This window comes from Palaemon carinicauda, chromosome 24 (genome assembly GCF_036898095.1).
Source record: "Palaemon carinicauda isolate YSFRI2023 chromosome 24, ASM3689809v2, whole genome shotgun sequence".
Lineage (NCBI taxonomy): Eukaryota > Metazoa > Arthropoda > Malacostraca > Decapoda > Palaemonidae > Palaemon > Palaemon carinicauda.
The window spans coordinates 4,849,822-4,876,695 of NC_090748.1; the positions used below are offsets into that span (position 1 = coordinate 4,849,822).

Consider the following 26,874-nt stretch of genomic DNA (forward strand, 5'->3'; position numbering starts at 1 on the left):
AAAATTTTTAATTTTATATTAATTAAAGACATCACCATGGCTTGCAAGAAAGTTATTATGATAGCAGTCTTCCTAAAATGGAAAAGGAGAGCTTGCAGGGCTATAATGGTGAGAAGAATTTTAGAACACTACAAAGAGAGTACTGTAGTGTTCTTTAAGAAAATTCAAGTACTGTACAGTTATTTCGAAACCATTTTGTCAACCAAGATTTCCCAGACAAAGGAAATAGAATCTAAAGTTAGGAAAATTGCTTACATTTTAGAATGCTTCCTAGTCTTTCCAATAAAATTATAAAAAGAATTCTCTCGGAAAGTCATCGAGGAAAGCATTTATCTCGTTCAAACACTTTACTGGGATCCTATGAGCAAATAAAGACCTAGCTAAAGAAATGCTGTCTGAATGAGCCTCCCTCTCTAAGTTGTAAGTAAAAGCAGTAAGAGGAGTGTGTCTGAATTTAAGATCTGTCAAGTCACTCGTCACACAGATTTACCTTTCATGTCCCTAAGTTACAAGTGAAAGCAGTAAGAGAAGTGTGTCTTAAGTTTAAGATCTGTTCAAGTCACTTGCCACACAAACTTACCCTTCATCTCCCCAAGTTAACAAGTTAAAGCACAAAGAGCATTGTGTCTAAGGTTAAGATCTGTCAAATCACTCACCACCCAAACTTACCTTTCATTAGGTCGACCATGAATGAAACAGAGGAGACCTAAAAGTATACAAGTGGCAAAAAGATTAGGAATAGAGAAGACATCATTAAATTAAAGGCTACCAAACTGAACAGCTCTAGGCAGAACTAGATCATACAGCCTAGAGCTCTAAAATATGTAGAAAACCTCTCTGCACCTAGTCTGGGGTATAGTACTACAACATAGATATCATACAATGACCAACACAAGGAGTTTCAGCTGCACTAGATGTTCAGCCCAAGTTGGTATGTTGTCTATTGAAATCTGAATAAAAGCATGTAACTGACAAAGCACATGACCTGCTTACAATAATAAAAGTTAGTCAGGAATTCTAATCTTAAGTTAACATTATTGTGTAGAAACAAACGTGATCAGTTTTGCATAGTATAAGCTTAGTGAGTCTAGGTTTTAATGAAGGAAATAAGCTGCACAAAACTAGACTGAGAAGATCTATAGGATTTAGACTGGTGAGAAACATTTGACTAGACTCACTTTTAAAGATCTGAATTCGTTACTGTTCTGTACTTGGTGTAGTCTAATTACAAGAAATATATATCTAATAAGTAAGGGATAAAGATACCTTACCTATGTTTTAATAGGCAGTATTTCATAGAAAGTTTCCTGCAGGTTTGATAATGAAACAAAATGTTACCTGTAGAAAACTCAAGATAGCTATATGGTATATGTTCTTGATTTTGCCCACTTGCAAAGGGAAACTCCAGTTACTTGTAATAATTTTGAGGCTATCCCAAGTTTCAACAGAAGGCTTCTTGGTTGATGACTTTGTTGCCATTTTGAATCTGTAGTATGTTTACTTCAATTTTGAACTAGTGTGCACCTTCAATCTCCAGAAGGTATTTTTGGATCCAATTGCTCTCCTGTCAAAGGCTGGCTGAATTTTTTCCAAATAATGAATTGGTCAGATAGGGAAGTTAACTTTCACATTAAACTTGTGTTTTGAAGTTTTACTAATTATGTTGAATATCTTGAGTTAATTGTATAAATGTTATCCTTTACTGAAGAATGGTTTTTTTTTAAAGCATTGACTTTAAAGTGTTATTTTATGTCATTCTAATGGATATTTGAACACCGCTATCCCAGAAAATATTGTCAAGCCTCTTGCTTTGAGTACGGTTACCCAGAAGGCTTTAGTATATTTTATTTGAGTATAGAAAAAAATACAACCCTTACCAATAAAATATGCTAAAGCCTTTATGTAATCAAAGTATTGAAGAAGTATTGGAGAATTATTGAATTAAAAGCTCAAGATAGAGACGACTGGCGAAATCTAACTGAGGCCCTTTACGCCAATGAGCGTAGGAGATGATGATGATGATGATTCACTATTAGACAAAAAGTATTTACAGAAGGGGTTATATTTTTTCCTATACTCTATTTATATGATTATTTGCAAATTATTCTGTATGCCTACTAACTGTCGTTCTCATAGCTCGCAGGAAACAGATGCTGGTCTTCCAAGGAAGGCTGTGACTGTGCTTGTGTGCTTGTGGAGCCTACTGGCATAAAGCCTAGCTGCCCCAAGCACAGAGGAGAATGGGAAGTGCCTCATCAAAGTTCAAGAAATATCTGCAACATGGCGATGAATTTGCAGCTATGCAGGTAAGAGATCTTCCTATTCCATAAGCACCACGCCCGTGAATTGGAAAGAATAAAACTAATATATGTTATCATTAACAAAAAGTTATGATTTTGACTGTATAGTTATCCATAAGGAGGAGTAATTTTGCCAAAATTTATTTGGCCAGTTTCATTATATTGTAATGATTAAAGTTTTATATTATTCTAATAAGTTCTTTAACATATTCTCCATGGTAGTTACGTATTTGCAGTTGTATAAAAAATTTCCCATCCATTTATTTCTGTTGAATTTAGATATCTTGGTGGTTAACCTATGAGGGTAGCAGTTATTGAGGTAATTTCATTCAGTATCCTGCAGAGCTTTAAGACTGATAAACAGACAGATTAATTATCCCCAGTGATACTGATCACTTTGAAATGTTAGAACTCATGACTGTGAAATGATAGTGCCAGTAAAGAAGTTAATGTTATCTCTTAATTTGATAAGTAGGAGAAAAGAACATTTGGGCTTTATTGAAGTGTATTAAGGAAATTACGTTGTTTAGAAGTGTTATTAAAGTAGGCAGCACATATTTTCTGATTTTATACTTTAGGGGTTTATGTTTGATACCTAACTCTCACAAATGTTAAGTGCTCATGTTGTTTTGTAGATTAGATATAATAAGGGTGTAGCAAATGTAAGCGATTTCCTATCTTTTCAGGTGTTCCAGAGTTCACCAGAATTGCGTGCCAACCTTGACCCCAGTGCCAGCTATGGAGAGAGTCACTGTCACAACACTCCATTACATTATGCTGCCAAACATGGAATGAAACATTTACTTAGGTAATTTTATCATCATTGATACGAATGGTATTTTTTAATGTATGAGATTGCTTCTATGGTTTTAGATATGAAATTTCTCTCCACTCTTTCATGGCCCATTTAGTCTAGATCTTCATCTGTGAAATGGTTTTATGAATTTTGAAGCATTCCCTATGGTCTGTATCTTGCTGCTTCTATATCTAACATTTCTCATGGTAACTGTTCTGTACCTTCTCTATTCACATGCTTAGATCATCTCGGTCTTTGAAATCTCAATCTATTTTCTAGCTAGTGGATACATTTCTGTGCATTGTCCCCTTTTGTAATATGATCTCCCTACTGCACTCTGGCCATGAAACTTAGGATTTTGTAGTTGCTCCCAAATTTGTAGAAATGAATTCAGTAATGACATAATCTTGTGGTAGAGTTTTAGAATTTCATATCTAAAAGATTGTTATTGAAATTAATGGGCATTTTTTATTGGGGTAGAGGTTTAGAATAATTTTTCCTATCTAAAAGATTATTATTGAAAATAATGGGCATTTTTTTGTCGGGGTAGAATTTTAGAATAATTTTTCATATCTAAAAGAAGTAAAATAGCTTCTTAGTACAGGTACCTCAAAACCTTTTAGATATTTCAAGAAAAAATTCTTGTTTTCTTTCTTGCTATTCTTATTTCTGTTTCTTCAACCCGTGTTTTTTTTTTTTTTTTCTTTTTTTAGTTACTTGACTTATGCTTCATGGTGGGATGATATACAAAGCTCTCCAGAGTTTTTTTGTGAGATACTTTTAGATAAGAACCTTATCTTTTAACATTCTGTCTGTTATGGGAGCTAGTGTACCTTTTTATTAAAGCCTTCACTTTTGATGGTTTATTTGATAGAAGTTGCTCTTAAGCCATCCATTTTTTATTGCGAACATCATCATCCATTCATGGCATTTCTTTCTGCTACATCTTGAGCTTATATTTTATCTGCCGATGGTAACTACATTTTGGCATCCTTTCGTCTTGGATTTTTTTCCAGCCTTAATCTTTTAACAAATTTACAAGCAGACTGGGTCCTATTCTTTATATATTTTTTTAAATAATTACATTCTATAACTATGTAGTACGTTCTCTAGCCTTTTGTACCTGATCTGTTTATGACTTCTCATCAAGAATATTATTTTAGAATTCTTATTTGATTGCTTTATTTGTTTTCTAATGGTGCATCATCTGTTCCCTTCTACATTTCATGTGATATTGTTTAGTCATCCCCATTTTCTTCCTATTTTTGCAACAATTATCATCATTATATTATCTATGCATTGCACAAAAAATCTTCCTCATTATTTCCTTATCTATGCATTGTGCAAAGATCAGCATTATATTCTTAAATATTCAATTACTTATGATTGAATTAGGTATGCTTTATACTATATCTTCAAATCTTTACAGTTGTATTATACTCTATTACTTTTTTAGCATGCAATGTAACTTTTCTCCTAATTTATTTATTATTCCATATCTTGAAATAATGTTCTATATCTTCAAAACAATTTATATCAATTAACCTAGCTTTAAATTAATTTGCTATTAGTTCTCTGAACAGTAGGTACCCTCAAAAAGTTTGAAATTCATAAATTTTTCACTTAATGTATAATATCCTGTGTATTCCCGGGCAACAGCTGACATTAATGTCATCCAACCACAGGTTCCTTAAATCCCTCCACCATTATGAATGAGTCAAAAGTTCTTTGTCTTCATTTTAACTTACAATCTTTCCAAATTTCCATGGTCTCAGAGTTAATTTTGTCCTTTTTATGATGTTTGGTATTTTGATTCCTAATGTTATTTTGCTGTGAACTGTCACAGGTATATAATAAAGTTCTCCTAGTGCACAGTCATGTGTATAGTGACTTATAATGTTTTAGATAATTACTTTCTTACACTTATCTCCCATGATGGGTACATGTTTAAAGGCCGACTCCTGTGATTACTTTCTATGGTGGGTGCTTTGTTTTGTGGTTGCTGGTTGTGAGTACTTTTGATATTCAGTGTCAGATTTTGAAAGAAAACAGATATTGAATAAGCCAAAGCAAGAATTATTAATTTTTGAAAGCATGAGCCTATATTTTATCTGTTGATAGGGGTTAATATATCTTTTCCCCCCTTTGATCTCGGATGTTTGTTGATTGATCATTCCTTGTTTGTTTTATTACAGATTCATCCATGTTTAAATCAGAATCTATTTTAGATCAAGAATGAACTAGTAAGTGGTTTAGGCAATGAGATGTGAGGTTGGGCTCTTGCAACAGCATCTTTAGAAAAGTAATGACCTCTGTAGACCTTGATTTGTAATCTCCAAGCATGAAGTAAGAGTTTGCAGGGTTGTCATAAAACTTTTAAGTATTGCTGCTCCTTGATTAGTCACTTCCAGGATTACACTCTTGGAGCTTTATGTCAGAAAAAGGATATCTATTCATTTTCAATATTAAACTTACCCGATGATCATATAGCTGTCAGCTCTGCTGCCCGACAGAAAAAACCTACGGGCGGAATACGCCAGCGATTGCTATACAGGTGGGGGTGTACATCAACAGCGCCATCTGTCGAGTAGGTACTCAAGTACTCTATGTCAACACAGAATCAATTTTCTCTCTGTCGTGCCACCGGCAAGACCTACTGAATACGCTCTTGTTTTCTGGATTGAATTTCACGTTATTTGGTGAAGTATTCATCTCTAGTTATTAGCTATCGCTGTGCAGAAGTTATCTTCAATACTTCCTTGCATTCTTTTTTGGATTTGGATTATTTGTTGACGACTTGGATAGATTTTGAATTCCCCCCTTTGACTAATTCAAGATGTCTGACCCTTCTCAAGTCCCCAAGTACAGGAAATGTAGCGCTAGGGACTGTTCAAGGCGTCTTCCGAAGGCCTCTATCGATCCGCACACCGTTTGTTCCAATTGTAGGGGTAAAGCCTGTCAATTGGAAGATCGATGTGAGGAATGCGCTGGGCTTTCGGAATTCGGGTTTCAAGAATTCCTGAAATATGCACGTAGGCTAGAGAAGGATAGGCTCAGGAGGAGTTCGTCTCGCTCTATTGATTTTTCCTCTCCCCATGCCCCTCAACCTATTCCTTCCCCTGTAGTGGTTGCACCCGACCCCCCTGCTAGCTCTCATCAACCTTCAATGGCGGATATGATGCGTGCCATTCAGGCTCTAGGTGAGAGAGTCGAGTCATTGGCTAATGACCGCAATCAACTCATGGCTGATGTCAGAGAGTTAAAAGGTAAAAGTGCAGTGGGAAGTGAAGTGAGTGTCAGTGCAGTGAAAAGTGTCAGTGTTACGCATGAGGGTGCGTCTGTTCGTGCCTGTCGTCCTCCCAGTCCGGGACCTCTTGCAAGCTCCCAAGCCCAGGGGAGAAGCAATGTCGTACGACCAAAGGGTTCGACAGGCTTTAATCAGCGTACAGATGTACCCTCCGTGGTTTCGGACGTATCTTTCCGAGATCGTCCCACCCACAAGAAGGCGAGTGAGCCCATTTATTCCTCGTCTGCGGAAGAGGTTTCTAGACAGAAACGATGGACCAAGGTCTCACGGCCTCTTAAACGTAAGGTCCCTTCCGAGCTAGTCCAACGGCCCAGGTGTAGCCACTGGGTCAGTTCGGACTCGCTGCAGTCATCCGACGACTGCACACCTCCCAAGAGAGGCAAGGTGGTACCGCAACAGGCAGTAACTCCGTCTGTTGCCGCACCCGCTGTTTTAGACCCTCAGTCACAACGGACAGTAGCTCCGTCTGTTGCCGCTTTTGTAGACCCTAAATGGTCTTTACTGCAGTCTATGCAGACTCGGTTAGCTGCGGTTATGCAGGAGTTTCGTGCGGAGAAGGTTAACGCTTCACCCGTTAGCCTACAACCTGCCACGGTTGTGCGCCCAGCTCACGCTGAGGCTGCCTGCTCCCACACTCCGACTGCGGAGAAGGTTGACGATGCACCCGTTTGCCTACAACCTGCCACGGTTGTGCGCCCAGCAGACGCTGCGGCTGCCTGCTCCCACACTCCGGCTGTGAGAGCTCCTCCACCCATGCGCAGTCGACCCTGCCAGACGCATGCTGACTCCCACAGACGCACGGAGCACTCCGTTGCCGTGCGTGAGCTACCACAACAACAGGAGGGTGGAGTTAGGCTGCCGTGTTTTGACGCGGTGCGTCAGCCTCCGCAACCCACGGTGGTCTCCGCTATCCTTCCACAGTCGGGTGTAGACTCTTTGCGCACCCACTCAGCTTTGGTTGTTGCCAGTTCTCAGACTGACCAACAGTGGCATGATGTTGGGTCCAGTGCAGCCACGCATGCACCCGTGCTGCCGGACTCAGCTGTCCAGCCCACTCCGTTGCCTCTTCCTCCTCAACATTCAGACGATGGTATCTCTGATGATGACGAAGCTGCGCATCTTGACGACCAACACTCCGACATCGAAGAACCCAAGACCACGCCTCCCTCCTTAGACTTTAGGAAAGTGCTTGCGCTCTTTAAGGATTTGTATCCAGACCAGTTTGTGTCTGCAGCACCACGCTCACCTCCCTCTGAGTTCGCTTTAGGCATGCAGTCAGCAGCTCCTGCCTTTACGAAGCTCGTACTCGCTCGCTCGTCCAAGAGAGCTTTAAGGGTACTGGGAGAGTGGTTGCAGTCTAAGAAGCAGTTGGGAAAGACTTCCTTCATGTTTCCCCCGGTCAAGCTTGCTTCCAGATCTAGCGTCTGGTATGCCACGGGAGAAGTTCTCGGCTTGGGAGTTCCTGCCTCTGCCCAGGGCGACTTCTCAAGTCTAGTAGACTCTCCCCGCAGGCTGGCTATGAGACGCTCCAAGATTTGCTGGACCCCTTCGGACATGGACCATCTTATGAAGGGAGTTTTCCGCGCTTTCGAGGTCTTTAACTTCCTGGACTGGTGTTTGGGAGCATTGAGCAGGAAGACCTCCCCTTCGGATAAGGAAACTTCCATGCTCATCATGTCCTGCATGGACAAAGCCATTCGGGATGGTTCTAGTGAGCTTGCGGCTTCTTTCGTGTCTGGGGTACTCAAGAAGCGAGATCACCTTTGCTCCTTCTTATCAGCTGGAGTCACCCCATGTCAAAAGTCGGAGCTGATGTTCGCTCCACTCTCTAAGTGTCTCTTCCCTGAAGAGTTGATCAAGGAGATTGCTGCCTCCTTGATCCAGAAAGACACCCATGACCTGGTGGCTTCATCCACACGCAAAGTCACACCTTTGCCCTCCGTACCTAGACCTAGGATGGACACGCCAGCTTCTAGGTTCATCCCGCCCTTTCGTGGCAGAGCCTCCAGCAGAGGAGGTGCTCGTGCCGGAAGTCAACGTGGGAGCAAAAAGAAGAGTTCCAAGTCCTCTAGAGGCAGAGTCTGACTGCCATCCTCTTCAGACAGCAGTGGGAGCCAGGCTCAAGAACTACTGGCAGGCCTGGGAGAACAGGGGCGCAGACGTACAGTCTGTGAAGTTACTCAGAGAGGGGTACAGGATTCCATTCTTACGCAAACCCCCTCTAGCAACGACTCCCATCAACCTCTCTCCCAGGTACAGAGAGGAGGAAAAGAGGCTAGCCTTACAGCAAGAGGTGTCTCTCTTACTACAAAAGGGAGCGGTAGTCATAGTCCGGGACCATCAATCCCCGGGCTTCTACAACCGCCTCTTCTTAGTGCCGAAGAAGACAGGAGGGTGGAGACCGGTGCTAGACGTCAGTTCTCTGAATGGCTTTGTCACAAAGCAGACGTTCACCATGGAGACGACAAAGTCGGTTCTAGCATCGGTCAGGAAGGAAGACTGGATGGTCTCGTTAGACCTAAAGGACGCGTACTTTCACGTCCCCATCCACCCAGATTCCCAACCTTTTCTAAGGTTCGTTTTCGGGAAGGTCGTCTACCAGTTCCAAGCCCTGTGCTTTGGCCTAAGCACGGCACCTCTAGTTTTTACCAAACTGATGAGGAATATTGCCAAATTCCTGCACTTAGCAAACATCAGAGCCTCCCTCTATTTGGACGACTGGCTTTTAAGAGCTGCGTCAAGTCGTCGCTGTCTGGAGAATCTACAGTGGACTCTAGATCTGACCAAGGAATTTGGTCTCCTGGTCAATATAGAAAAGTCCCAACTCGTCCCATCCCAAACTATAGTTTACCTAGGAATGGAGATTCAGAGTCAAGCTTTTCGGGCTTTTCCGTCGGCCCCCAGAATCAATCAAGCCCAAGAATGCATCCAGTCCATGCTGAAGAAGGACCGGTGTTCTGTCAGACAGTGGATGAGTCTGATAGGGACGCTTTCATCACTGGACCAGTTCATCGCGTTAGGGAGACTTCACCTTCGCCCCCTTCAATTTCACTTAACTGCTCACTGGAGAAAGGACAAGACGCTAGAAGCGGTCTCAGTTCCTATTTCCGAGAAGATGAAGTCGTCACTGACTTGGTGGAAGAACAACATTCTCCTCAGAGAGGGTCTGCCACTGGCTGTTCAGACCCCCGACCACCTTCTCTTCTCGGACGCATCGGACACGGGCTGGGGTGCGACGTTGGACGGTCGGGAATGCTCGGGCAAGTGGAATGCGGTTCAAAGCGAGTTACACATCAACTGCAAGGAGCTACTGGCAGTTCATCTGGCCTTGAGAAGCTTCAAGTCCCTCCTTCTAGGCAAGGTGGTGGAGGTGAACTCCGACAACACCACAGCACTGGCGTACATCTCCAAGCAAGGAGGGACTCATTTGATGAAGTTGTACGAGATCGCAAGGGACCTCCTCACCTGGTCAAGAGATCGAAACATCTCCCTTGTAACGAGGTTCATTCAAGGCGACATGAATGTCATGGCAGACCGCCTCAGCCGGAAGGGTCAAATCATCCCAACAGAGTGGACCCTTCACAAGAATGTATGCAACAAACTATGGGCATTGTGGGGCCAACCCACCATAGATCTGTTTGCAACCTCGATGACCAAGAGGCTCCCAAATTATTGCTCACCGATTCCGGACCCAGCAGCTGTTCACATAGATGCCTTTCTTCTGGATTGGTCCCATCTAGACCTTTATGCGTTCCCCCCGTTCAAGATTGTCAACAGAGTACTGCAGAAGTTCGCCTCTCACGAAGGGACAAGGTTGACGTTGGTTGCTCCCCTCTGGCCCGCGAGAGAATGGTTCACCGAGGTACTGCAATGGCTAGTAGACGTTCCCAGAACACTTCCTCTAAGAGTGGACCTTCTGCGTCAGCCGCATGTAAAGATGGTACACCCAAGCCTCCACGCTCTTCGTCTGACTGCCTTCAGACTATCGAAAGACTCTCGAGAGCTAGAGGCTTTTCGAAGGAGGCAGCCAGAGCGATTGCTAGAGCTAGGAGGACATCCACTCTCAAAGTCTACCAGTCGAAGTGGGAAGTCTTCCGAAGTTGGTGCAAGTCCAAATCAGTATCCTCAACCAGTACCTCTGTAACTCAGATAGCTGACTTCCTGTTATACCTAAGGAAGGAAAGATCCCTTTCAGCTCCCACGATCAAGGGTTACAGAAGCATGTTGGCAGCAGTCTTCCGTCACAGAGGCTTAGATCTGTCCAACAACAAAGATCTACAAGACCTCCTTAAGTCTTTTGAGACCACGAAGGAGCGTCGGTTGGCCACACCAGGTTGGAACTTAGACGTGGTACTAAGATTCCTTATGTCAGCAAGGTTCGAGCCACTTCAATCAGCCTCTTTTAAAGATCTCACTTTGAAAACTCTTTTCCTCGTCTGCTTAGCAACAGCTAAAAGAGTCAGTGAGATACACGCCTTCAGCAGGAACATTAGATTTACATCTGAAACGGCTACATGTTCCTTACAGCTTGGTTTTTTAGCCAAAAACGAACTTCCTTCTCGTCCTTGGCCCAAATCGTTCGAAATTCCAAGCCTTGCTAGTTTGGTTGGAAATGAACAAGAAAGAGTACTGTGCCCAGTAAGAGCTCTTAAGTACTATTTGAAACGGACTAAGCCATTACGTGGACAATCAGAAGCTTTATGGTGTGCCATTAAGAAACCTTCTTTACCAATGTCGAAGAATGCAGTTTCTTATTATATCAGACTTTTAATTCGAGAAGCTCATTCCCATCTGAATGAAGAGGACCATGCTTTGCTGAAGGTAAGGACACATGAAGTTAGAGCTGTCGCAACTTCAGTGGCCTTCAAACAAAACAGATCTCTGCAGAGTGTAATGGATGCAACCTATTGGAGAAGCAAGTCAGTGTTCGCATCATTTTACCTTAAAGATGTCCAGTCTCTTTACGAGAACTGCTACACCCTGGGACCATTCGTAGCAGCGAGTGCAGTAGTGGGTGAGGGCTCAGCCACTACATTCCCATAATCCCATAACCTTTTTTTTAATCTTTCTCTTGAAATGCTTTTTATTGTTGTTTTTTGGGTTGTCCGGAAGGCTAAGAAGCCTTTCGCATCCTGGTTGATTTGGCGGGTGGTCAAATTCTTTCTTGAGAAGCGCCTAGATTAGAGGTTGTGATGAGGTCCTTTAGTATGGGTTGCAGCCCTTCATACTTCAGCATCCTGTGAGGATCGCGAGGCTCAGTAAGGAAGACGTACTTAAAAAGGCAGAGTAATTGTTCAAGTCGACTTCCTTACCAGGTACTTATTAATTTTATGTTTGTTATTTTGAATAACTGCTAAAATGAAATACGGAATACTTAGCTCTTAAGGTTAACATATATGCTGGTCTCTACCCACCCCCCTGGGTGTGAATCAGCTATATGATCATCGGGTAAGTTTAATATTGAAAAATGTTATTTTCATTAGTAAAATAAATTTTTGAATATACTTACCCGATGATCATAAATTAAAGGACCCACCCTTCCTCCCCAATAGAGACCCAGTGGACCGAGGAGAAAATTGGTTCTGTGTTGACATAGAGTACTTGAGTACCTACTCGACAGATGGCGCTGTTGATGTACACCCTCACCTGTATAGCGATCGCTGGCGTATTCCGCCCGTAGGTTTTTTCTGTCGGGCAGCAGAGCTGACAGCTATATGATCATCGGGTAAGTATATTCAAAAATTTATTTTACTAATGAAAATAACATTTTGAATGTTCTAACCTTGACTAAATTGTGCCTCATCAAAGGGAAGGAAAAATCGATATCCAGTTTATCCTTGGAATGCAGTCAAGGTCATGTGAATAGGTCCACATGTGGTATGCATCACAGTTGTCAAAGTGCCTTGATCTCTGGATTCAGTAAACTTTCTGACAGATGAATTGGTTTTCAGCTACGACTTTTCATAAACGAGGGAGGGAGTGACAGAGCTTTCCCAGTGACCGTTTGCTTCTGTACCTTACTGAAGTTTCCCCGAAGGCCTATTCACTCCTTTCCTTCAGTTTAAAGGTCACTTCTCAGTAGTTATGTAACACACTCAGCTCTCTCATGGGTCTCAGTATGCATCCTGTCCAAAGTAACCTATATTGCATAAGTTTCAATGAGACTTAGAATTAGCTCTTCTTCCTGTTTCTTGTTCCCCTCTGAATGGAATGCACCTATTATGCATTGGTCTGACATTTGATACTGGTGAGTTACACAACAGAGCACATTTCTGGCAAACAATGTCTGCCCAGAAGCAAATCCTCCATCCTCCTAGTAACGAGGAAGAGTTTGTCTTATCAAATATTTCTCTTAGTGTGCCTGGTTTGCCACTGCCAACACCCTATCCCTGTTAAGGAGATAGGTTTTCTGTGTCCTATTATTGGCTTCCTTTTAAGCCAGTTCTGGTTGAGACCTAACAGCTTCTACATCTCTATGATAGCTGTTAGGAGGGTGGAGTAATCATCCCCACTCTTAATTGGGACCAGGAAGGATGACATATCTAGGGAAATTCCTCCCACCCATGAGTGCATTCATTATTCTAAATGTCAAAGGGTTTACATCTTGCAGGGAGAAATTTTAAAGATTTTATTCTTTTACCTCTAAATACCTTCATTCTTTAAGTTAAATTTCCCACCTCACACACCCGTCTCAACCATAGGCCCAAATACAATAGCTGATATTCTGTGCCAGGCAGCCGAGTTAGGCTTTTCCCCCCATGTGTCACCTGTTATTAACAAACTAGCTTGTCAATGATTCAATAGCTTTTTCAAAGCCGCTGAAAACATATCCTTATTTTAAAGGACTGTGTAGCAGGGAAATACTGTGTACTAATTTCTTTAAAATTTGTTATATAATGTAAATAGATGTTTGTACGAGAAAATAATTTTTGGCAATTCATACATTATTTTTATAGTTTATGTGAATTATACATTTTACAATTGAAAAGGTATTTAATTTGTTTGCTTGGCTGAATGCTGTATTATATTTAGATTTTCAAGGTCATTGTAGCATGAATTTTACATTTACACTTAAACATAATTTTCATTCCTTTGTTACTTTAAGGACTTTTCTATGTGATCTTGGAGGGAATCCCAACAAGAAAAATGCTGACGATGAAAGTTCAATTCACTGTGTATGTCGGGTTGGCCAAGCCAAATCTCCGTCAGCTGAGGAGAGAAGAGCTACTTGTATTGTTATGATACTTCAGTGGCGAGGTCCTGTGATGCAAGATGGGGAAAAAGAAAGAGCACAGTTGAATGCACAGGACAAAGTAAGTTGTTTTATCAGTTATTAAAGGTTTTAATTTTGTTTAAGTGATAATGTTTTAAGTGAAGAGGATCGCTCTCTAGATACTTATACTATATATATTTTATCATGCATAGAGATTGTTGAAGAAATTTTAAGGTTTTAACATATAGACTGGAATAATTTGTCCCTACTGTATGCTTTATCAAAGGTAGAATTGATTAATGCTGAATGACTAAAATTTTCTTTCTACATCAGGAAGGGGATAAATTTAATTGAATAGATTATTCTATGAGTGTTCTAAAACATAAAGTTTCTGACAATAAAAGTAGTAAGAAGTAAATGGCTTATCAATATGCTTTCAACTTGTAAGCACATTGAGTACAAGCAAAAGCCAAAAACGTTTGAATAACAATGAAAAGTCACAAAGTCCTCATAGTAACTGTTGCTAAAATTGCGCTTGTTTTTTTCTCAGTAGAAAATAATTATGTAATCACAAAGGAAAAATACTAGTGAAAAATGTCTCTGGTTTAGCACCCATGGTTTTCTTCCTACCGTGCACTTTGGGACACTATATTATACTTAGCTGTGTAGAGTGCAACTTGACATACATACTCTCATAAACGCCCGAACAAACATTAGAGCTATTGGGCAGAAGGTGAATTCTGCAGCATATCGGGGATCTGACAAACAAAAATATCATAACATGGAGTTTATTTTTTTTATTTAATAGTTAAGAATGAGCAATGACATAAGTTAAACCAATGTAAAGGGTGTTATTACCGTTTTGGTTATTAAATTGGGCTTCTCATATTAGTTTCCAATTTCTTAATCTCATTTCACTTTATCTTTAGTTTATAAATAAGAAAGCAATTACAGTTTATGATTGATTATTAAGATAAGAAATCGTTTTAAGGGTTTTTTAAGCACATCTGAGAATTAGTTAGTCATTTTGGGGGAAGTTTCTATTCGCTATTACATTTTTACCATGAATTTAATTGACTATTTTTACTATTTTATTTCTTCAAAATATTTAGTTAGGCTGGGAAGAACATAGAGAGAGACGTCCCCTTTTTTGTTTCATTTGTTTGATGTCGGCTACCCCCCAAAATTAGGGTAAGTGCCTTGGTATATGTACTGTATGTATGTATGTATTTAGTTATTTAGATTGCTATGTAATTTTTCTTTCTCTTTCAGAAAGGAAATACAGCCCTCCACTATGCATCTGCCTCTGGGTTAAGGAAATGTGTGGAATTGTTGGTTGCTCAAGGTGCCGGACTTTTTATAGAGAATAATGATCGAATGACACCATGTGATTTAGCTGTTAGATCAACACATCATGACGTAGCCACATATTTGGAGTCCCGTATGGTTTTTGTAAGTGTTCTCTCGTTGGCAAAATACTTCTTTACTACTTGAGGCCTATGTAATCATACTGTATACTTGATCAGATTTGGGTAATGGTTAAGCCTGTGTTATTGGAGTATAAGTGAATTATATTTAAAGGAAGAGTATTGAGTGATCAAAGCAGAATTTGAGTAACCCTTCCAGCTTTAATTGGAAGTTTAAATGTTCAAAAGTTAAAAATAGTAAGTGATGTATTTGGTAGGCCAGATGTGCTTAACTGTGACATGAAATCTACTTTTCAGAGTACTGTATATGAAAAATACAATTGTTTATTGCTACTTAGAGAAAGCATTGGTATTCTGTAGAAGTGAGGTAAAGGGTGGAGAGAAAAGTATTTCTTTAAGACTTTGAACTTAGTGTACTGCAGTCCCCTTTTCAACTATTGCTGACTGAAAAAATATCTATGAATAGAATAATTAAGAAAACCCAAGATTATATTACTCAAATTAGATATTTTTATGTTAACATAATTATAAAATTGCCTTATTTCCATGGACAAGAAAATGTCACATTCATTTGTCCAATTTAAGTATGAGAAGTCTTCATTACATATGCTAGGTCTGGCATATGAGGCCTACTTTCCTTCATTTGTTGTGTACCAAACGGTCAACAGTCAAAGTAAATGGAAGGGAGGAGGGAACTCACAAGACAACTTATGTATTACTTTGGAAAACTCAGTTTTGTGTAAAAGTAGGTTCATATTACCAGAACCACATTGATTATTCACTGCCAGAATTGCTATTCATGATTGAGAGTAAAGAGGTTATTTCCTCTCAGCCTCAGCTTCAGGATTATTTGAGGATTGAAGACTAACATGATTAGGAGTAATTTTTCTTAGGGAATCTCAACTTTGAACTCCATGACAACGCAAAATACTACTGGTATGTGAAGCACCATCAAAAGTATATAAATAAAGGGATTTTGACGAAGGAAAAAGTCTATTTCTGGGCGAGAGACCAGTGCCATCAAAAGTATATAAATAAGCAATCTAAAGCAAGCTGAAGTGAGAAAATTATTCTGATTATTATTACTGTATTATTATTATTATTATTATTATTATTATTATTATTATTATTATTATTATTATTAGCTAAACTACAACCCTAGTTGGAAAAGTAGGATGTTTACCCAAGGGCTCCAACGGAGAAAATAGCCCAGTGAGGAAAGGAAATAAGTAAACTATATGGGAGTTGATGAATAAAGAAATATATCTTAAAATCAATAATGACATTAAAATATATCTGTCATATATAAACTACAGTATGAAGTGAGACATCTGCAAACTTGTTCATCATAAAAATATTCTCTGCAAAGTTGAACTTACAAAGTTCCACTGATTCAACTGCCTGATTAGGAAGATCATTCTACAATCCGGTCACAGCTGGAATAAAACTTAGAATAATCTGTAGTGTTGAACCTTATGAGGGAGAAGGAAAGACTGTTAAAATTAACTGTATACCTAGTACTACCTACAGTATGGTACAGCCTGGAAGATTTGAATGCAAACGATGTTCAGAATAATGAAAAATCTTATGCATAAAGAACTAGCTGAATGACAGTGTCGGAGATTACAGTAATATCCAGATCAGGAGTAAGAAATTTAATAGACTTCAAATTTTTGTCCCACAAATTAAGATGATGGTCAACCTCTGAAGACCAGACAGAACAATAATATTCAAAACAAGGTAGAATGAATAAAATTAAAATATTTCCAAAGAATAGATGGGTAATTGCATATCGTAAGACTTTGTCAGTAGGGCAATTTTTTCTGCAATTAAAGAGGAAATAGACCAAATGTGTTTCTCAAAAGTGAATTTGCAATCAATAGCCATACCTAAAGTTTTGAAGTAATTGCATATAGCTAAAGAAACATTATCAATGCAGAGATCTTGATGTTGAATGAAGAATTACTGTCCTCGACCTACTTACAATCATACTCTGAGTTTTGTCATGGTTCAACTTAATGCCCCATAATGGTAGGGCATCAAGATGAAAAAAAAATATCTTTGATGTTATGGAGTCATGCAGTTGGTATTTTAGTTGATAGCTTATGATTGAAAAGGTAACTACTGGTGTTGGTATAATTAATTCCAGCCTTTAAAATGTTGCATTTTTTTGGTCAGCCTTTCCTCTGGACTCATAATTGGAATTGATTTATGTAGTTACACCTAGGCTTTTAGTTTTTTTTACTTTTAGGTTACTCCCTTTACCTGTGAACCATCTCTGAAATCTTGTCAGTAGTTAACCCTTTTACCTCCAGTGGACGTACTGGTACATTTCACAAAACTCATCCCTTTACCCCCATGGACGTACTGGTACATCCTTGCAAAAAACTGCTATTTACATTTTTTTTTTTTTTGCATATTTTTGATAACTTTATGAAAAACTTCAGGCATTTTCCAAAAGAATGAGACCAACCTGACCTCTCTATGACAATAATTAAGGTTGTTAGAGCAATTTAAAAAATATATACTGCAAAATGTGCTTGAAAAACAAAATGCCTGGGGCGTTAAGGGTTGGAAAGTTCCAAATAGCTTGGGGGTAAAAGGGTTAAAAACAGCATTTTTTTGGTCAGCCTTTCTTCTGGACTCATAATTGGAATTAATTTACGTAGTTACACCTAGGCTTTTAGTTTTTTATTACTTTTAGGTTACTCCCTTTACCTGATAACCATCTCTGAAATCTTGTCAGTAGTTAACATGTACAGTATTATGAATGATCCATCATCTCAAACTGGGGTGTGTAAAAACTCTGTAAAATATTGTATTTTCTTGTATGTAATACTATTTAAAATTCATGAAGATACCTGTGATGTCAATATATCTTTACTCAACTTACCTACAGGCTGACAGTAGTGATGGTGTAAATGAAGGCGAGTTAGTCGGAACAGAAGTAGAAACTGACTGCGATAGCGAAGTTTACTCTGGACTTCGAGCTCAAGACCTTCAAGAGGCCAAAGATCAGTTACTAGTTGAAACAGCTGACATGCTGCACATTCCTCTTTTCACTGCAGAGGCTTTACTCAGGGATAATGGTGAGTGCTCATCTTCTTTGTCTACATCTTTTCCCACTTCTATGTGGGGGTCGATGTTTCTGGTCAGCTTTCTCCATCTACCTCTGTCCCACACCTCATCACTGGTTAATCCCTTTAATCGAAGGTCATCCTTGATACAGTCCACCCACCTTCGCTTTGGTCTCCCTCTCCTCTCCTTCCGATGAATATCGATTTCCGGCACCACGTAGGAGAGTTCTCATAAAAACTGTAATATCTAGACAATTACTGTACATAGTGTGCTCAAAGATTCTAGTCACATCAGTTAGCTCTATATTTAGGATAATTGTTGCTTACCATATTAGATTATGTAAAATATGCTTCCATTTGAATAGCTTTCATTTTCATCAATAGCAGTTTTTCCCAGAAACCCTGCATAACAACCAAACTAATTGCCAAAATAAGTAGTTTTTCAGATAAGTAATCTGTATACAGGAGGTCCAAGGTTACGACTTGAGTCCATCCTACGTCGTGCCGGAAATTGATATTCGTCGGAAGTTGGATTTATATACATTACATACTGTACGTACATACATTCATACACGCAAACAAAGATACAAACTGTACATGTATAACATACTTTTAAAATTGAGAGAAAACAATCCCTTAACATTCATAAATTACTGTACCCTATACTGTACATTAGAGTACCTACACTTATACTGTACAATACTAGTAGATAATAAGTAATACATATAACAATTCCTTATCTTTTTTCCCATGATAAGCCTGCACAGTGTCATCAGAAGTCTCCCTTATGCTTTCCAGACATAATTCACAGAAAAAAAAAAAATGGCACAAAACTATCCAAAAAAAAAAAAAAAAAAAAATCAGCTACAAAATCCTAACTTTGTATCGCAAACAAAGATGGCAAACTAATGCTGAAGTAACACGTAACACAGTATTCTGTGGGATAAGTTGCTCTTCACATCAGCAAGTAGTTTGTCGTATCAATAAACCAAATGTCGTTTCTCAATATTGAATTACAAGGATGTTTCAAGTGCCTTATGGCAGCCTGTTCTTAACAGCGAATGATTGTAACTTGAGACTGTCATAACCCGAGAACCTCCTGTAGATGGTGTTTCATTGACTGTTGTATATAATTTGCTTTTATGTTTTAATTACTGAAGTGTGTGTTACCCATTGCACATTTTGCATTGTAATGTGGTTCAGTTTTATATGGAATATTATCTCTCTTTACACCGTATCCATACACCAAACAAACTTTATTACATAATTCCTAGTGGATGTGAAAGATTGACAGTTGAATTTCTTCTTATTAGAAGTGATGTGGCATTATGATGTTGATTGTTCTAGTCATTTGGATTTATAAATATTTGAGATGTCTAATAGCAGTTTTTTGCAAGGATGTACCGGTATGTCCATGGGGGTTAAGGGATGAGTTTTGTGAAACGGACCAGTACGTCCATTGGGTGTAGAAGGGTTAAATAGAATGATTCTAGAGAACTTGAGTGTTTCACTCAGACTACTGGGCTCTGATTTTACCGTGCAGTATGAGTACGATTCACTGCTGGTTAGTTCCCTCGAAAGGGATATGGGGTTTAGAGAACATTTTTATTTTATTTTAAGGTTGAGAAGCTTGCCCTTTGTAGATATTGGCTATGCAACTTTCCCTAAATATCAAAATAGAAAAAAATTTCATTAAATTTTTTTTATTTTATTCCATAAATTCTTACTTTAATAATGAATCTTTTGTCCCAGAACTTCCAGTTGGCATATGTAAGATATATTGCAACCAGGTAAAGCATCTTAAGTTTATAAGAGACAGGTACAACAGGTGATACAGGACTCTTCCTATTTCTGACATAGGTCTCATTTCCGTGATCACCTCCTCACCTCCATATAAGTAGGAATACATTGCTGTTCCTTTATAACTGCCTGCCATCATAGTAAATATAATGGATTTTGACGAAGGAAAAATCTATTTCTGGGCGAGGAACCTGTGTCGCCCAGTGAAATGTTCCTTAAAGCATCATTTCAAAGGTATAAATACTGCTAAATATACCAGAGAAAAAAGTTGCATGGAATGCCAAGAATATATCCAGGTCGCTCAACCCTAAAGGGTGTCGGTATTAAAACTGGGGCAAGTGATACCACTACCAGAGGTTCCTTTCCAATTAGACTTCTCCCTCCTCAAAATCCCCCGTTACTACGAGGTGTTCAAATTTGCGTTTTTGAATCAAGAATATTTTTCTAAATTGCATGTTCTTTCAGAATGGTCCAAAGCACTACTCTTAGAAAAATGGATGACAAATGCCGTGCATTGCTGCGAAGTAGCAGGTATTGCTCCTCCGGCATCTGCACTCCAGTTAGTGGCTCCTACACCTCCAATGGTTACTCCATCTCCGCCCAGCTCCGTTATTACTCCTCCCCCTCCTCCACATATCCCCGGTGAAAGTATGGAACAAGATGATGATTTATCAGGCGATACAGAGAACATGGTAAGCATTTTTCCGGGAATTATCTTGTGTAGACTATAGTGGCTTTCTGTGTAACTTTGCATATGTACTTTTTATTTACTTTGTGCTTAGATGTGAATGAACTACAGTATTACTATTTACAAAAGCTGGTATTTTAGTTGCAAGAAAGTTATAATAACTTTGTCTTTTTATATTTTGATGTACAATAGTTGTCATTATTAAATGGATACAACATTGTGCCTTTACCTAGTTAATTTTGTCAAGTATATCTAGCAGTTAGAACCAATTTGTTTGGTGTAGATTATATGATTGATAAAACTTTGGTGTAAAATAGCAGTCTAATATTAATCAATAGATCATCATCATCTCCTCTTACGCCTATTGACACAAAGGGCCTCGTTTAGATTTCGCCAGCCATCTCTATCTTGCATAAGTTAGATAGGCACTGTGCACCACAAGGAACTGGCTATCCTTTGATGAATTTAGACAATGAATCCTCTATGGATTTACTTAGTCTATGGAAATCAAAAATCAATAGATAGATGAGTAAAACTTTCAGTACCCAATAAGCAAAACTAAAGATATTGATGATTGCTCTTTAATACAGTGCACAAGTACATTTAGAATATATGCTTTTAAAAGTTAGTTCTGTTCTTCCTATAAATCCAGTACTTTTAACTAATCCAAATTTCAGTACTCCATGAATCGTAGTCCCTATTTCTTAATGGAAATGAAGCTGAATTTGCTTGTTTACAGCATTACACAAGCATCATATCGATATTGAGGTCCTATGAAGTACAGAACTTTTTTTTTCAGTTTGAGCAATGTTGCATAAATTAGTAGGGTAAAGAGGTAGCCTCTTCCACTTTATATACTGCAGAGGGTTTATATGAAAAATAAATTTTGATTCAAAAAGTTGTTTGTTCATACGAGTCTGCAAACCTTTCATCTTTTATAAAGTGAATGTGTTCAGAGGAGCTTGAATGGCTTTTAAATTCATTAATGAGGTAGTTGAAGACAGGCGGTAAGTGCGGGCGAGTAGCCCTGCTCACCTGCCTGTCAATGTCCCTTCTGTTTGGTTTTCAGCCACTTCAGTTACCGATGTACTGTTGCAGCCTATCCAAAATTCTTCAGTATTTTTCTTTTCAGAAAGTGAATGCTGGCTATTGTTATGTATGATAGATTTGAATAAGCAATAGTTTTATACCTGTCAGTGAAAGGCTGGATGCTGCAACCAGTTTATGGCTAAACTGGCTGTTGATCAACACACGCACTCTCCTTCTTGTAGGGATATTATTGATCACAATCACCGCCATGTGCAGACTGGCTTCCTGTGCAGTGGCAGGCGTATGCTTTGAAGGGGAAGAAGAGAGTTAATCCCTCTCTGGTGTCGAATTAGCAACACCCAAGAAGACAATGGGAATTCATTTACTACTTTCTTTCCATCATCGATTACGAATGCTGCCCCAGCTTCTATACATAGGCCCCTAGCTTGGTCCCCGGGGAATATGCAGTAGGAGTGAGGAGATCTTGAATCTGTGTCAGTGTGCTTCTCAAGCTTTGGTGGTGTGGGGAGTTCCCCCAGTGATTGCCTCACTCCAACTTAAGTTGGAAGCTTTTCTTCTGTTGCTGTGTAAACTGCCGATGATGAGTTGACCTCAGGAAAGTTTGGACCACCTTAGATCTGGCAGGTAGACCCTCTATGTCTTTTTTAAGGGAGGTAGTAAATACCTTGCCCTAAATGTCCCCATTACCAGTATCTCCCTTAGTGATGAGATTGGTGGAGGGTATCAGTAATGTGACTAGTGTTAGTGACCCCAGTGGTGATTCTGCCTTTTTTCCTCAAGCCTGAAAAAAAAGTGGTATGGCCTGCTCCTCATGAAGTGTGCCAGTGCCTGTGGAAAAGAAGATGGTGCCATTACCAAGGTTGGGTATAACTCGGCACCATGGCCAAAATTACTAGTCCCTGATGTTACTGCAATCCCTGTACCCATCACCCACCTGTGCCCATCATCCTCACCCCTGTGTCAGTGGTTCCTGGGTTCTTAGCCTCCTTCCACTCTGTGGTGCCTGTGGTGCAAGCTCCAGTGATTGTGCCTACCTCCTCCCAGTGGCAGTATTGTGATCCTATTGGAGCAGCAGTGTGGTTTTCTTCCTGGAGGGAGTATTGTCATCGCTGGTGTCATAGACCTCAACTCTTCTGCCTGCAGAGCCTGGGGTGAGAGCTGGTAAGGTAAAGAAATGTTCATATTCTTATTCATTCCATAACTCCTCTTCAGTTTCCAACTCCGATTCCGACGTTCTTCCTAAGAAGTCTAGGAAGTTCAGTTGAAGTCATAAGGAAAGGGCTCCTTACAAAATTACCTCTCATTTTGGGGAAGGTAGCCAGGCAGGGCAGAGGTGCACGGCCCCGTAAGCCATGTGTTTGAGGAACTTTTGTGTCCTCCCTACATGATTGCATTATCATCATATGGATGGTGGTCTCATGCTCCCTTCATTGGTCATGGCATTTTGGTACCCATTCTCAAGAAGATGGCACCTCTCGAGGGTATTATTGTGCGCTTATGTGCAGCTGGCAGTAAAGGGTCTGCTAACAAGCACGGGAATGAGGCCACCTCTCTAACCCGATCAGCAGATGAAAGTTAACGATCTACTACTTCGTGACTGCAGTGATTAAGGCCAGGGATCTTTTCTCTTCTGTTGTCGACTGTCCTGTCCTATCATCAGGCCACGATTGTGTTACCAAGTCTGTCCTTGGGTCAGAGTGCTTGAATTTGTTGTGGGGATTGAATCTATAGAGCAGCTTGCTGCACTCTACCCTAGCTGAATATGAGGGTACTTGGGTACTATATTTTTGTTCTCTTAAGTTACCGGACACTGACAGGCTTATCCTTGTAACAATTTTCAAGTTGCAATCAAGAACAGCCCTTTACCATGCAAAATGAGGTATTGCCTTGAATGGTAAACAAATATCATGTTTGTGTCTCATTTCTGGTCTCTTTTGTACTTGGCTGAAGAGAGAATTCACTAATTCAGCCATTAAGATATTTTTGTTGGCCCCTGGAGTTCTCATGTCTTTAGTAGATCTTTCTAATGTTTAGGGATCACATCAAGGAATTTTGTGCATAATAGTATCTACAAATTTTATCAAGTCATCCGTTCCAGAAGCAGTTGACTGTTTGTCTTCTCTTATGAGTAGGCCAAATGTTAATCTTGAAGACTTTTGATATACTCTGGATATACTCATCCCCAATGACTTCATTAAAACGTACAGTTTAAGGACCATAGTGTTGTTTTAGAATCCTTTTGCGATTTCATCTTTGATCAGTGGGAGAGGACTAGTTTTACGATTTAAGTAGATTACCCACATAAAATAAAAAAAGGAAAAACATATCTTGGTATTGTAATGTCTTTGTTTAATCCTCTCCAGCTTAGTTTGATATCTTTAAACTCCATTTTATAATGGAGAGGCTGCCTTTTAGATTATGTTTTAACTAACTAGGCTACATTTTACCAAAGGAACAACACTGGCAGGCAGTAGGCCATACATGTTCCCCCATGATCAACTCCAAATAGGTCTTGGTCTCTTTATGTGGGCCTACAGGTTGCCATACTGGTACCTCAGCTACACTTGTCTCTCAGTCCTCACCTCATTGCAACCTGCCCTTTTAGCCTTTATCAAAATGCTGCAGATCTTCATGTAAGTTTCGTGTACAGATAGATCTCATTTCTGGGTGTCTTAAGATTTCTTGTTATCTGATTCAGGTGCAACACATAATTAGCTCTCATGTTTATTCCTAGAAAAGTAATTTCAACTGGGATAAGTCAATAGTTCTTTTAGCTACAAGTATAGCTTTTAGTTGTTGCTTATTCTAATACTGTATCTAACTTTCAACCGTCCTTCTAAGAGGATGCATCATAGTATTTTCTGCTTTGATTATAGTAGTAGAAACCATCTTGTGGTATTTTTGCTCCTTTTCATACACAGGCCATCTAAATACCCTTCTTCCACAATGGATTCAACCAGTTGTAAACTAAAAGTTTGTGTGTTTGTTGGAAGATTATTTTAACTTAATAAAAAATAAATGTTTTCTAACTTGTAAATATTCTTAGTTTAATGAAGTGTGGCTCTCGATTTTGAATTTTATAACAGGAGAGAGATGATTAATTGGAGCAAGTGGGGGTGTATTCTTTTTTATCTTAATCTGATGTCTCATTTCTCCCTAACTAGTCTGGAGAATACTTATAGTACCTTACTGGTAGTTCACACACTTTTGGAGTGTTTTGATTTATTGCCAGTAATGGAAAAAAAGCTTGTGCAAAATATGGATTTGTGTGAAAGGATAAATTACAATTTCGAAAATGTGTTTTGTATTTCTGAAGGTTTTATCACTTAGATTTTGTTAAGAATTTTGAAGGAAAGTTCACCATGCTGTTATAGTAAATCCTCATCAATATTACTGCACATTATGCTAGTGATATGCAGAAGGTAGTTTAGCTCAATATTATAGCCAGGTAATGTTATGTTACAGTAACTTTATAATGCAAAAAAAATGTACATTATATTGTTTTTAGAATATAAATTCTAACTAGTTTTTTTTCAGTGTTATTTTTTTAATTTACAGTGTGAAATCTGCTATGGAGAGATGAGGTTGTGGGAACTAGGTGAGCATTGTGGCACAAGCTGTGAACATCAGTTTTGTGCCACCTGCTGGGAAAGTTATCTCACGCTAAAAATTCAAGAAGGAGGTGCTCATCACATTCTTTGTCCTGCTGTTGGATGTAACATATTAGTTGATGTTGATTTTATTGAGAAGATGGTCAGCCCGGAAATGGCTAGAAAGTACCTACAATTTGATATTCAGGTAAGTTTTACTTATATATTCAATTTACTTGATCAACATGGGTCAATAGCACAGACTCCTCAGTAGCAATTGGAACGTTTCTTGTTGACTCAGTTTGAAAGTGAATGTTAGTACAGTAATAGTAAAGTTATCTTGATAAATGGAAGCCATGAATATTATTGTAAATGGCGGAGGAATGAAAGTAAAGAGTTAAGTCATATAAGGGTATGAAAGTAAAGGATGCAGATGGTAGTATTGTGTATGAAGAGGTAAATCACAAATTATGCGAAGCAAGAAATGTAACATCATTTTCCAATTGTTTGGGTGACAATAGAAGTTTCAATCAAAGCAAAAATTTTGAATGGGTGAAAGGAAGTAAAGTGTGATTGATAATGAGGAAAAAAATGGAAATGTGTTGAAATGAATTGTACATAGGTATTTTAGTATAAGAAGTGTTGAAGAAACAATGAGAGGATGAAAAGGGTTGTATAATTTAGGAGTGATCGGAAGAAGAGAGGCGGTGGTTTGATCACAAATGGAGAAGGGAAAAGGATAGTTTTGAGGATGAAGGTTAGGATTACAGAAAAAGTATGAAAGAAGTTTGAGAAAGGAAGGAATGTAATGCCAGGGAAGTACTGGAGATACGAGAGGCAGTGCATATAAAAGTGCCTGTGTCAGTACAGATTAAAAGCTGCTGATAATTTTAAATAATTTTTATTTTGATACAGACCATTGCATTATTAGTCTTATTCTGTAGTTCAAAGTAGATCCTAAACATTTTAGGCAAAATTAAGTAGATTGTGGTATCCTAGATGGTTAGGCAATTCTTTGATTGAGGTGCTAACTTACACATCTTAAGAATATTGTGTACTCTCAATTATACCAGCTGTTTTTTTTCTGAACTTTGAGAAATTCTTACCAAATCAGTTTATCCCAGTGCCCAATATGTATAATACTGCAAAATTAATATAAATAATTTTTAAATATTAAACTTAGCCGGTGAATATATAATAGCTGACGTCTCGGACGGCTCGACAGAAAAAAGACAAAAACTCGAAAGCGATCGCTATGAAGGTTGCGGGTGTGCCCACCAGCGCCAACTATCGGCCAGATACCGCATATACATGTAAACAGCTCCAGTTCTTTTCTGTCGGTCTTGTCGACAAGTTGATTCCATTACTCGCTGTTGACCTGGAGTTTTTCGTCATTCTTGGTGAAGTACTTCTTTTTGGTTTTGAGCTTTCGCAGTGCAGGTGTTTTTATCTTCAATTAAAACTCTTGAACTCTTTTTTGGATAGATTTTATTGTTGATGACTTTGGATTGTTTTTGGATTTTCTTTGACTTTTCAAAATGGCTGACCCTTCTCCAATTCCTAAATTTCGTAAATGTAATGCTAGGGATTGTAACAAACGTCTTCCAAAGGCCTCTCTCGACCCAC

General features: G+C 39.1%; 1 protein-coding gene across 3 annotated transcripts in view; it reads left to right on the forward strand.

The window, feature by feature from the left end:
• Positions 1-26,874, forward strand: part of LOC137618052 (ankyrin repeat and IBR domain-containing protein 1-like) — a 177,046-nt gene that overhangs the window by 44,107 nt on the left and 106,065 nt on the right. For all 3 annotated transcript variants that reach the window (XM_068347999.1, XM_068348001.1, XM_068348000.1), the window contains exons 2-8: positions 2,137-2,306; positions 2,987-3,108; positions 13,509-13,716; positions 14,889-15,068; positions 17,943-18,132; positions 20,386-20,612; positions 25,217-25,456. In XM_068347999.1, the coding sequence (XP_068204100.1) occupies positions 2,241-2,306; positions 2,987-3,108; positions 13,509-13,716; positions 14,889-15,068; positions 17,943-18,132; positions 20,386-20,612; positions 25,217-25,456 (1,233 nt within the window). In that variant the 5' untranslated portion in view covers positions 2,137-2,240. The remainder of the gene's footprint in view (positions 1-2,136; positions 2,307-2,986; positions 3,109-13,508; positions 13,717-14,888; positions 15,069-17,942; positions 18,133-20,385; positions 20,613-25,216; positions 25,457-26,874) is intronic.